At 40.1% G+C, this 12,603-nt stretch overlaps 1 protein-coding gene across 1 annotated transcript; it reads right to left on the bottom strand.

The window, feature by feature from the left end:
* Positions 1-10,538: 10,538 nt before the first annotated feature.
* On the bottom strand, positions 10,539-11,932 carry LOC133859255 (ribulose bisphosphate carboxylase small subunit, chloroplastic). The gene is made up of 3 exons (XM_062294591.1): positions 11,699-11,932; positions 11,347-11,481; positions 10,539-10,988 (listed from the first exon to the last, which is right to left on the bottom strand). Exons 1-3 carry the CDS (start codon positions 11,879-11,881, stop codon positions 10,758-10,760), a joined length of 549 nt encoding a protein of 182 aa, XP_062150575.1. The 5' UTR covers positions 11,882-11,932; the 3' UTR covers positions 10,539-10,757.
* Positions 11,933-12,603: the final 671 nt, after the last annotated feature.

Below are 12,603 nucleotides of genomic sequence, written 5' to 3'. Positions count from 1 at the left end.
CCGAAAGAGGCTCCCACGTGGCCTTAGCAGGGGAGAGTCCCTGCCAATGCACTAGGATTTCTGTAGTACCCAGGCGACAACGTTGATCGAGGATAGCTTGAGGAACGAGCCAGCTGTCCTCGTGTAGAGTGGGAAGATGGTCTTGAATTGGGACCCCATTGCCGATCCATTTCTTCAAAACAGAAACATGGAAAACATCATGAATCGTGGCTTGAGGGGGAAGAGCCAGCTGGTATGCTACCGGACCAATTCGCTTGACAACTCGGTAAGGGCCATAGAACTTAGGAGAAAGCTTCAGATTACTTCTCTTGTGAAATGACTGCTGCCTGTACCCCTGAAGTCGTAAGTACACCCAGTCCCCCTCTGAAAAAATGCGCTCAACATGGGACTTGTCATAAACCTGCTTCATGCGATTTTGGGCGCCTAAAAGGTGCTGGCGAACCTCCAGCAAGACTTGATTGCGGCTAAGCAGGGCTTCTTCTACAGCAGCGGATCGAGTAGTCCCGGGGACGTACGGTAAGAGAGGAGGAGGAGGTCGACCATAAACAATCTCAAAGGGAGTACGCTCAGTAGCGGAGTGGAAACTTGTGTTGTAACAGTACTCAACCCAGGGCAGCCACTTGGCCCAATGCCGGGGAGAAGAGCTAGTGAAACACCGCAAATACATCTCGATAGTGCGGTTGACGACCTCGGTTTGGCCATCCGTTTGTGGGTGATACGCAGAGCTAAAGTTGAATTTTGTGCAATGAAGGCGGAAGAGCTCCCGCCAAAAAATTCCCGTGAAGACGGGGTCCCGATCACATACGATGGAAGTGGGGATTCCATGCAAACGAAAGATAACCTCAAAGAAGGTTTGAGCTACCTGCGGCGCTGTATACGGGTGCTTAAGAGGAGTGAAGTGGCCATACTTGGAAAAACGGTCGACAACCACAAAAATAGTAGTGCGGCCATAGGACTTCGGAAGACCGTCAACGAAATCCATGGAGATGGCTGACCAAATATGTTCGGGAACGGGAAGGGGTTGCAACAACCCGGCTGGTTTGGTGGTTTCAGCTTTGTGACGCTGGCAAATATCACAATTTCTGATGAAGGTGCAGAGTTGCTGCTTCATTTTAGGCCAGTAGAAAACAGACCGGAGACGATGCAGACCTTTGTGATACCCTTCATGCGTGCTGTTGTGGAATTCTGCAATGATGGCCGCTGTAATGGGAGAATTAGCCTTGAGGTAGACCCGGTCTTTGAAGTAGATGAGCCCGGCCTGCAAATGCCAAGGTCCCACAGCTTCATTTTGTTGAATACGTGCTGCCAGAGCTTGGAGATCCGGATCATGCTGAACCTCATGCTGGACAGGTTCGATCCAGTGAGGGATAGGTACCGAGAGAGCCATGAGGGTCCCTTCCAATGGGCGAGAAAGAGCATCAGCCGCGCGGTTGTCGTGCCCCTTCTTGAATTCAATCGTGAAATCATACCCCATGAGTTTGATGAGCCACTTTTGTTGGGCCTCGGTGGCGATAGTTTGGTCCCACAAGTACTTGAGGCTGCGGTGGTCAGTCCGCACCACAAATCGTTGGCCCAAGAGATAGGGGCGCCATCGTTGAATAGAAGTGACAAGTGCAAGCATCTCCCTTTCATAGGTTGAAAGGTTGAGGTTACGGCCATGAAGGGCCTGGCTGAAGTAAGCAATGGGGCGGCGATCCTGCATCAAAACAGCCCCGATGCCGCAGTCAGACGCGTCGCATTCGATCACAAATGTTTTAGAAAAATCGGGCAAGGCCAATACCGGTGCCTTTGTCATAGCTTCCTTAAGATTATCAAATGAGTCGCTGGCTTCCGCATTCCACCCGAAAACGTCTTTTTTTAAAAGTTGAGTGAGAGGTCGGGCAATAGTACCATAATGTTGGATGAACTTTCGGTAGTAGCCAGTTAGTCCAAGGAAGCCCCGAAGAGACTTGATGTTGGAGGGTCTCGGCCAAGCCAGCATAGCTTGGATTTTGGCAGGATCCACGGCGACGTCATTCTACTCAATAAAATGGCCTAAGTAATTCGCCCGCTGTTGGCCGAAACTACATTTGTCCATTCTAACGAACAAGTGGTTAGTCCTCAAAATGTCGAAGACACAAGTTAAGTGGTATAAATGATCCTCCCAAGACCTGCTGTAAATGAGTATGTCATCAAAGAAAATGAGAACGAACTTACGTAAATAATCTCGGAAGATGTCGTTCATCAAGGATTGAAAGGTGGACGGGGCATTGGTGAGGCCAAAGGGCATAACCAAAAATTCGAAGTGCCCGTGATGCGTCCGAAAGGCTGTCTTCTCTACATCCTGCTCTTTCATTCGAATTTGATGGTACCCGGAGCGGAGGTCCAGCTTTGAAAAGTATTGTGCACCATGCAATTCATCCAACAATTCATCAATTACTGGAATTGGATACTTATCTTTGATCGTGATTCGATTGAGGGCGCGATAATCCACACATAACCTCCACGAACCGTCATGCTTCTTGACCAATAATACTGGGGAGGAATAAGGACTGGTACTTGCTCGGACGACTCCACTGTTGAGTAAATCCAGCACTATTTTTTCAATCTCGTTCTTTTGGTAATAGGGGTACCTGTAGGGTCTGACATTGACCGGGGAAGAGCCCTGCATCAAGGGAATCTTGTGGTCGTGAGATCGCATAGGAGGCAGACCCTGGGGCTCAGCAAAAATATCTTGGAACCTTTGTAGGAGGCACTGAAGGTCCAGTCTGTCTATACCGGGGCAGCACTGCTCAACCCCCAACTGCACTGCGAAAAGCTGAAGGAGAACACCCTCACCGTTACGTCTCAGTTCCTTCTGCATCTCTGGGCCTTCCAGCATCCTGTTCCGGGGTGCCTCCAAGCCAACCAGCGTGATTTTCTTCCCTTGCCATCGGAAACTCATGTAAAGGGACGAAAAATCCCACAAGATGGGTCCTAGCATCTTCAACCAGTGCGCCCCTAAGACTGAGTCGTATCCCTTTAAATCAATAAGGAAAAACTCCAGCGTAAATAAGGTACCTCCCAACCAAACCGGTACTACGGAACACTTCCCCTTGCTGGAAAGTCTTTCTCCGTTAGCCACCAAAACTTTGAAGGTCGTCTGCTTGTCTGGTTCCAACCCCAATTGCTCTGCCAATTCAGTGTTCAGAAAGTTGTGAGTGCTTCCTATGTCTGCCAGTAAAATTACCCGAGTCTTTCGGATGGTTCCCGCGATGCGCATCGTCTGCGGAGTTTGCACGCCTGAAATTGCATGGAGGGATATTTCCGGAATCTCAAGCTCGTCGTCTTCCCAAGTTTCTCGTGTCTCGTCTTCACTCGGGCGTTCGATGTCTTCTTCATAAATACCTTCGATCAGGAACAGCTTCTTACACTTGTGCCCCGGGGAGAACTTGTCATCGCAGTTAAAACAGAGACCTTTGTCCCTTCGTTCCTTCAATTCTGCCGAACTCAACTTCTTAATCACCGGTGACCGGTTCCGCGTAAGGCTTGCGGATGGTAAAGGCGGTATATTTGCCTGGCCCATGGTCCTCCGAGGGTCGTAGAAATTAGTGGGTCGTCGTTGTGCCAACAGCCTGGCCTCATACAGCCTTGCCAATCCCACTGCCGCCGTGAGAGTGGGGGGTCGAGAAGCTTGAACTTCCGGCCTTATGTTCTCCTTTAGCCCACTTATAAATCCGCCAACCTGCTGTGCTACCGAAAGGCGGCCAGCCCTGCTCAGCAACCGCTCGTACTGTCCCTGGTATTCTCGCACCGTTCCGTCTGGCGCAGCTTGGTAAGATCACCAAAGAAATCATCAAACTGTGTGGCGCCGTATCGCACATGCAGCCCTTCTTTCATAGCTTCCCACGAGACGTGCTCCTCACCCTCCTTAAAAAGCTGGTACCACAATTGTGCCTCACCTTCCAGATGGTAAGCTGCCAACGCCACCTTGTCCTCCTCGGCAGTCCCCTGGAACTCAAAGAATTGTTCAGCCCGGCACACCCAACTGGTTGGGTCTTCAGAACCATCAAACTTTGGAAAGTTTAACTTGGCAACCTTAGGGAAAGGGTTCCCAGAATCAGACCGGCCACCTTTGCCTGACTGATTCTTCGACGAGCTTGCGTGATTAGCTACGTCATCTGCACGGAATTGCTGAAACTGCAGGGAGAGTGCGCCAAACATCTCTTCCATCTGTTTGGTTATCCGCTTAGCTATCCGTTCTTCGAGCGCCTTCAAATCCTTTTCGGCCATGTCGAAACTTGGCTCTGATACCAAGTTGTTACAGTCTTGTGTTTGGGATCGGGTGAGTGGTTTATGGAGAGGTAAGGCAGCAAGGTATTCCTTCCTGAGTTTACCTATGGTGGCTGAATAGAACAAGATATGGGGTATTCGAGGTACCCTTGCCTCCCAAGCAACTCTAAGAGTTGTTTTGTTGATAAATTTCTGCTTATTTTATTATAATTCTGGATCCCTATATATAGAGATTACAAGGCAGAATATAAAATACTGAATTACACCAAATCCCTTATTTCTAGGAATTCTTTCTACAAAAGAACTTCCTTATTTAGCAATAGCCCTATTCTAGTGGGATTTCCTTTCTATTCTTTCCATTCCTAGCCCTCAGCTGCCACTTGTAGTCTCTCCTTGAACCCTAGCTAGGTCTTCTTTTGCTTCCTGCACACGCTTGCCACGTCTAACATAGGTACGTAACATAACATATCTGGCTTTTATAATTAGTTTTTGTTATCCTAAATTGAGAATTGGCATGTACAGTTGATAATATTCTCATTCCCAGTTCTGAGGTTTTAGGATGTGACAAACTTTTATGGAATTTCTGGATTTTTAATGATGTTTAATATGTGTTTGTGTGGATCAGATTCTGAGATTTGGACACTTTCGTTGTTTGGTCTGTTTTGTACAATGTAAGTCGGTCGGGATAATGTTTTTCAGGTAATACAGATGTTTTTGGAGCTAAAAGCTGTAGTTATATTGAGCTTTGTTTTAGTTTACAGGTTTCTTGGCCTGTTGAAATTATAAATTAGTGAGAATAAGGATCTACAACAATTATTTGTCTAAATTGTTGAAATTGTCATTATTTGTCTATTGATAAAAAACGAATCAATCTTGTCTATGGGTCTACATGCCTTGTCCCTTTTAGTTTTGAAGTTAGCGTCACTTTCAGTGTCATTCTTTTTTCCATCATGTATTATACTAATCAAATCACCAGAGACTCTTTCATTAGGCATATGTTCTACTAGTCCAACTTTAGGCTCCAGCTGAGAAATGAAATCCCAAGTACGAGGCTCTAGACTCAGGAGTTTAACTTTCACTCAGATTCAAATATAAAGTTGAATAATTCTGGCTAGAAAGATCTGTACTTCAGTAATCCCAAGCAGAAAAAAAAATTGAAGAGTTTTTGAGTATTGTTGTACTCGTATATTTTTGTTTAGGACGAAACTCTTCTAATATAAACAAAGTTGCTTAGTGATGGCACGAGTTATTTACACATTCCAATTTTTTCTATGTGCATTAGATTCTCTTAAATGCAGCTATTTACAAAACTAAGGTCTTGATTCTTGATATGAATATGGGAATTGGAATATGAAGGAGCAATTCATTGTATGAGACTCTTTGAATTATTTTCCTTTGTGCCATTGCATAATTATGAAGTTGGATAGCAATCTCAGTAGAAGAATTTTTTCCACTATTTTTGTGCAAGAGAGAGTCCAAGTTTGTTACAACTTACTGAAATACTTCTTAGTTTTGTCTTTTCAGGCTAACATTACTTGCACAAATCATATCATGTGGACCATGGGAACAGATTTCAAGTACCAATATGCACATACATGGTTCCCGCAATTGGACAAGTTTATTCATTATGTCAATCAAGTTAGTGCCTTTCAGAATCATTATAAATGCTTTATTTAACTTCTAGGTGAATTTAATAATTTTGTTCTTATACCACATCTTCTGTCCTTTCCTCCTAGGACTTCTTAGGTTTTAATAAATAAAGTTTGAACCTGCCTAGCCAATTGGAAAGGAAAAAATATATAAATTTAATTTTGTCCAAATAACTCTACAATTTGTTATTGGGTTCGAGATGTGACCTCCATTACAAAGTAAATATGATCCTATCATTTAATTCCATCACAAAATCTGCATGATCATATGTCCCTGGGGCAGATAGAGGATTTGAATGTCATAAACTGCAGGTTCGAAGAAGCTTAGTAGCCGATGCCCTGTTTCTTGTCTATCTCATTAAGCTACCTCCATATGTGCAAGTTCCATTGGCATTTCTTATTCATTTCCAAGTTGATCGTCTTTATTTTTATGACGAATCATTTTGTTGTTTTCCATGTTTATGAAGTAATGCTATGTTAGAAAGATGAGTGCCTACTATTTGTTAATGTATTTGGCTATATTAGTTTATGCCTACTATTTCAACGCTAATGGCCTCTTAATATATATATATATTTTTTAATTTTTTTTAGAGTATTAGTGTCGACCATGTTGACGCTAATAGCCTCTTAAAAAAATATTTTTTTATTTTATTTTATAGAGCATTAGCGTCGACTAAGTCGACACTAATAGGATATTTAATTTAATTTTTTTTTTAATTTTTTTTATGTTATTAGTGTCGACTGAGTCGACCCTAATAGGCAATTTATTTATTTTTTTTTTTAAAAAAATTAGGTTATTAGCGTCGACTTTGTTGACGCGAATGGGGTATTAAAAATATTTTTTTTAGGTTATTAGCGTCCACAGTGGTCGACGCTGATGATAGACTATTAGCGTCGACATAGTTGTTGACGCTAATAGTCTATTATCAGCGTTGACTTCTGATAAATGCGGTATAAGTTTTAGCGTCGACTGAAAATACCATTAGTGTCGACATTTGTCGACGCTAATAAACGATCATCAACGTCGACCCTTATGTCGACACTGATGATCGGCAGATGAGCATCAGGGTCGGTCTTTCAACGTCGACTTATTAGCGTCCAAAAGTCGACGCTAATGAGTATTAGCGTCGACTTTTGGACTTTTAGCGTCCACTAAGGGTCGACGCTAATGAGCGAATTTCTTGTAGTGTGTTCTCTCCAGCTGAAAGCCTTTTGTGACTCAGATTGGGCCGCTTGTGTTGACACCAGACGATCCATCACTGGTTTTTGTGTCTTCCTTGATAATTCTTTGATATCTTGGAAATCTAAGAAGCAATTGACTGTCTCCAGATCCTCTGCTGAAGCTGAGTATCGAGCGATGGCTTCCACATGTTGTGAGATAGTTTGGCTTCGGACTTTACTCCAGTATCTTCTTGTTTCTCCTAAGGTTGCCTTACTGTATTGTGACAGTCAAGCTGCCTTGCATATAGCAACAAACCCGATTTTTCACGAATGTACAAAACACATTGACATAGATTGTCATGTGGTTCGTGAAAAACTCCAATTGGGTATCATTCGCACCTTTCACGTTTCATCTACATATCAGCTGGCAGATTTATTTACCAAGGCTCTTGGATATTCTTTGTTCCATTCTTTGGTGTCCAAGATGAGTCTTTATAACATTTACTCCTCATCTTGAGGGGGAGTATTAACATGAGGAGAATACTCAGATTAACACAAGAAACACGTGCGTATAAATGAAGATAGTTAGTTAGCATAGTTGGCAATTAGTTTGTAATTAGTTTTTAATTCTGTTTTGTAGAACAGATATTTTGTTATTGTAAGTCAGTATATATATACTGCAAGTAATGTACAGATCATTTTACTTACTCAATACAAATCAGAGAATCATTTTCTCCCAAACTTCTCTCGCTCTGTTCTCTCACTCTGTTCTTACATATTCAATAAGTTTGGCCAAGTTCAGTTTAACCAAGCTTGGTTTATACATGATTATTCACAAAACTTTAAGTCCAAGATCCTATATATTCTTCTTAATTAGCCGTAGTTAATCTCCTATATATACTTTATGCAAATCATAATTAGCACATACTGTAACCTCTAATCCAGTTCGATCTTGTTATCTCCTTAGGTTAGAAGGTGGTCGATCAGGAAGATTTCAAGCCAAGAATCAGACCTGGACCCAAATAGATGGTATGACCATAATAAGATGAGCATTGTAGGATGGAGATGATTGGGCTGGAAGAATGCACAAACCAACAGCAGCTTAAGTAAAACCACTTTTTGCAAGGGAAACGCCTACTACTGTACGTTACAGGTAGATAATTTATTAGAAAATCGATGAACTTTTATTATGTCTTTAGACTACCTTATGTATATAAGAAGTTCGATCAATGTTAGAATTCACAGCACCTGTGTAAGAAAAATAACAACGAAGAAGAAGAAGAAGCAAAAATCAAATCACATTAATTGCAGCAAGAACGATGTTTTTTATTCATTAATATTAAGATTAAATAAAACATTAGGATTTTTCACTAGGATTCTAATATTCCATGTGGTCACAATATATATTGATAAGGTTTCTAGGAAGAAACAAATTGAGGGTAGCTAGAAGCTTTCAGAGTATGGGCAAATTTCCCTCCCTAGCCCTTGCCCAATTTCAAATATTAGGAAAAAAAAAAAAAGAGTACGTATGGGCAAATTTTGGCTCGCAGACTGAGCAGATATATCATTCCAGCTTTGTCCTTACTATATATCAAAGAAGATTTATGAGGCCTACGTATTTTTCCAGAGTTTTGAGAATTTTGTTGCTTTTATCGTTTCATTTGTCCTTTTCTGATGGATTTCGACTGCTTCATTTGATATTGAATTTTGTTCGTTAGCTCTTGCTTTCTTCACTTTCTGAATATGAACGTTACAAAGCTTACTCACCTAACGGCTAACCCCCATGTGACCATGTCTCTATCCTCTCTCCCCCATGAAAAATAGAAGCGAAAAAAGCATTAAAAAAAATAAAAAATTAGCCATACATGAACTCAATGTTTGTTAAATAATATTGGAGGAAAAAGTAAAATAGACGTCGAGAAAATAAATTCTTGTTTTCATAAATAGAACATGCATGTTAATTAGGTTATATAGAGAAAATTAATACCATGTTAAATTACAACTTATTTTAAAAGTTTAAATTAATGGAAAGCGATGAATTTAATCATTTAATTTATATTATAATAAAATTAACCTTGCTAGCTAGCTAGCTAGCCTACCTAGCTAGCATTAACCAATCCAATAATAAAAACCAGACACCGAACCCATAGAGAAAACTGCTTACTCAGGACAGAAGAAAGAGAACATATAATCACATAGCTTTAATTTTTAGAGGGAGAAAGAGAAAAGTTTCGCATAGACACCTCTCGTTGATGACGATGACCGGCCTACCTTTTTAGTTATCAAAAGTACTTTTTAGGTTTCTTTAACGCAAAACCAACATGCCCTTAAAGCTATTTTTCCAAATATTTGAGGAAAAGAATTATTAGTACGTAGCTTAAACTGCATGCATTTCATATTAATTTTTTTTAAAACATAAAACATCATTTAGAAAATAAAAAATATATGTCGTAGTCTCTAAAAGGGCAATCCAAATATATATAAAACAATGCAGCCAAAATGTTTTCTTAGAATATATCAAGCTGAAAATACGCCTACTGCATGCACTTCCAAAAGGTTAAATAAAAACCCACAAATTCAAATGGATAGAAAACGATGCTGCCGATGCATATAGTTGCCTAAGCATTTTTTTTTTCTTTCAATTTTTCGCTTAATTGTCATGTACGTACGTGGCATGGAAATCATGTATAAATATAAGCTACATGCAGTTGCAAATTACAATTCTAATTTACTTCGAATATTTTTATTATTATTTTTTAGAATAATATCTGTGTTATTGTTGTGGGTATATATGGTTCGATCTGTGGATTCCACAGTGTCTTATTCAAATTTACGATATTGATGTATACTGACAACGGTCAAGAAAGAACATCCACTTCTTATCTCTAAGCTTTATCTCATACAAGTCATGTCCACAAGTGTAGCTGTCGAGAGTCCAGCTATACGGGGCACCCTAGCTACTACAAGCAATCAATTACCATGACAAGCTCACCTGTGGCTCATAAATTGTCTTTCTCTATCTTAATTAACAAAGCTAAGCCTTAAGCTTAATTTGAATTTTTACTGATGCGACATTGTTAACTAATTCTTAAATTTGTGTTTTTTTTTTCAAAAAAAAATAATAATGACAGATCCCAGAGTTGATTGGAAACTAGCTATATAACTAGCCACTACGTTAGCATTGTAGTAGAATAAAAATGTAGTTTATATAACATTACTCTTACAAATTTAACCGGGCGGAGTTTAGAAGCTTAATTAACTTGTTGATCATGCTAGCTTCTAATTGAAAAGTTAAAAGGAAGTCTTAATTAACAAGACTGGATGCATTTGCCTGGAGTGATTCTTGCTTCGATCGAGTCACTTCCAAATTAAACGAATTTGGGGATTCAACTGAAAGGATTGATATATGCGATTGGCTATGAAATTGAAGTGAAAACTTTAAAAAGCAGGTAGCTGCATGCATTAATAGAAAAACGATTATGGAAATTGGCAAGAAACCACCCTTTTATTAATTGGATCTCAGCCATTCCTTCGGGAATCCGGAAAACATAAATCCAAAACAAAGCAAATTGTCTCGCAAATGAAAGAGAAATTAAAAAACAAAAGGGTCCTTCGAAAGCCAAACTAACAGTACATGCAATTTAAACAAACCGACCCCCTAAATCGGCGGACAAATATAGAGATTAATTAAGTAAATTAGACGCCAGCAGGCTTGTAGGCAATGAAACTGATGATTTGCACTTGACGCTTGTTGTCGAATCCAATGATTCGGATGAAGGAATTGGGGTAAGCCTTCTTGGCCTCCTCAAGCTCCTTCAACACCTGGGACGAGTCATTGCACCCAAACATTGGCAGCTTCCACATGGTCCAGTACCGCCCATCATAGTATCCTGGTGATCTGTTGTTCTCACGGTACACAAACCCGTGCTGCATGCATCCACAAACATTATTTATTTTCGTCATTTACCTTTCATTTCAATAAAACATTTCACATGTTAGACGGCTCACTTATTAAGAAAGTGTAAACCGCCTAACCTCACATGTAAAAGAAAGTGTTATAATAGCAATGTTAATTTAATGAGATGTGCTATGTGTACATTCTTTTTTTGTCATTGCCAATTTACCTTTAGATAAATTTTAATAAAAAAAATAAAAAAGTAATTTAAATAAACAATGCCACATCAGTAAAAAAAAATGATAGAAGAATGATAAAAAAATATATAAGGTAGCATTTTTCTAATTTAATATGGTATAAGAAAATGATAGAGGAAGCTTATAAAATGACCTCCAGCTCGAATTCCAAGCAAGGAATCAGACCCTTGCGAAGAAGGTAGTCTACTTCCTTGGCCAACTGCTGGGCATTGAGGGGTGGAAGGTAGGAAAGAGTCTCAAACTTCTTCAATCCAAGTGGAGGCCACACCTGCACCAACAAAATAAAATTTAATCTAATTAATTATATATATAAACATTTTTAAATACCATTTTATTAGAATTTTATAGGTATATGTATCATTTTATTGAGCAAAAATCCGGAGAAATTAACTCTTGCAAAAAGTAAAAGGACTTTTTCACTGACATGCATACGTATGACATGGAAATTAACTTAATTTGATAATGTTTCCCAATTAACTACTTACCTTCATGCATTGCACTCTTCCACCATTGCTTACAAGCGAGGTAATGTCGCTGTTGCTCTTCTGGGTGACCGGGAAAGCTGAGGTGGACTTGAGGCCGGTGAAAGGTGCAACCATGCTGGCTTGAGCCGGGGTGGCACGGCTAACGGCGGCGATGGTGGGCGATGAAATCATCGAAGATGCCATTTCTTTCTCCTTATCAGTAAAATTCCTCGCTAGCTAGAACTGAAGACCTCCTGCTCCCTCTTCGTATATATATAAAGGTGTGGACTGTAGAGTTGGGTATTTCAGATTATGTGGTCAATGATAGATGGCCTTGATCTCAAGCAAAACATGACCGTTGGATCATAAAAATGATGGCACTACGCCATATTAGCCACACGAGGGAGAAAGGTTTTGAAGAGAGCCTTATCTTTACTCACCACAATGGCAGTGCCACGTGGTTGCATTCAGCTTCATAATCTTATCTCATCCGAGCGGGACATGAATGAGTGATGGCGGTTTAAGATTACTTCTGGCCAGCCTTTTCCTTGCGTTCTCTTTCAAAATTATTTGGAATATTGGGAAAAACATGATGGCATGGGCTACCATGTAGCTTCCTCCTTGCATTGTCCTATACAATTGTTATACAATTAGATGCTGTGGTAATAAAAATTAACTTTTTTTAGTGATTTTTGCTTCTTGAAACATAGTCTCCAATCGATTAAGTTACCCTTTTGAAAACAGTAAAATTCAGCTCTTAGATTTGAGTAATTTACTGCTAGAATTACTCATTCATTTCACATGTCACAGGGCCTCTGCATTATTTGTACACAAATAGCTATTACGCATGAGACTACAGCAAACCCAAAATAAAACAACCGTATCATGAAACAACCACCTATATGGCTATATCAGCTGTGTACTCA

Source organism: Alnus glutinosa, chromosome 2 (genome assembly GCF_958979055.1).
Source record: "Alnus glutinosa chromosome 2, dhAlnGlut1.1, whole genome shotgun sequence".
Lineage (NCBI taxonomy): Eukaryota > Viridiplantae > Streptophyta > Magnoliopsida > Fagales > Betulaceae > Alnus > Alnus glutinosa.
This window is presented reverse-complemented; position numbering and strand designations above follow the sequence as displayed.

Excerpts from the sequence above, each read along its gene's own strand:
- LOC133859255 (XM_062294591.1), bottom strand. The coding sequence starts at position 11,881 with ATGGCATCTTCGATGATTTCATCGCCCACCATCGCCGCCGTTAGCCGT. Across the intron at positions 11,482-11,698 it reads GAAGAGTGCAATGCATGAAG|GTGTGGCCTCCACTTGGATT; the intron begins GTAAGTAGTTAA and ends TTGTTGGTGCAG. Across the intron at positions 10,989-11,346 it reads GCTTGGAATTCGAGCTGGAG|CACGGGTTTGTGTACCGTGA; the intron begins GTCATTTTATAA and ends GGATGCATGCAG.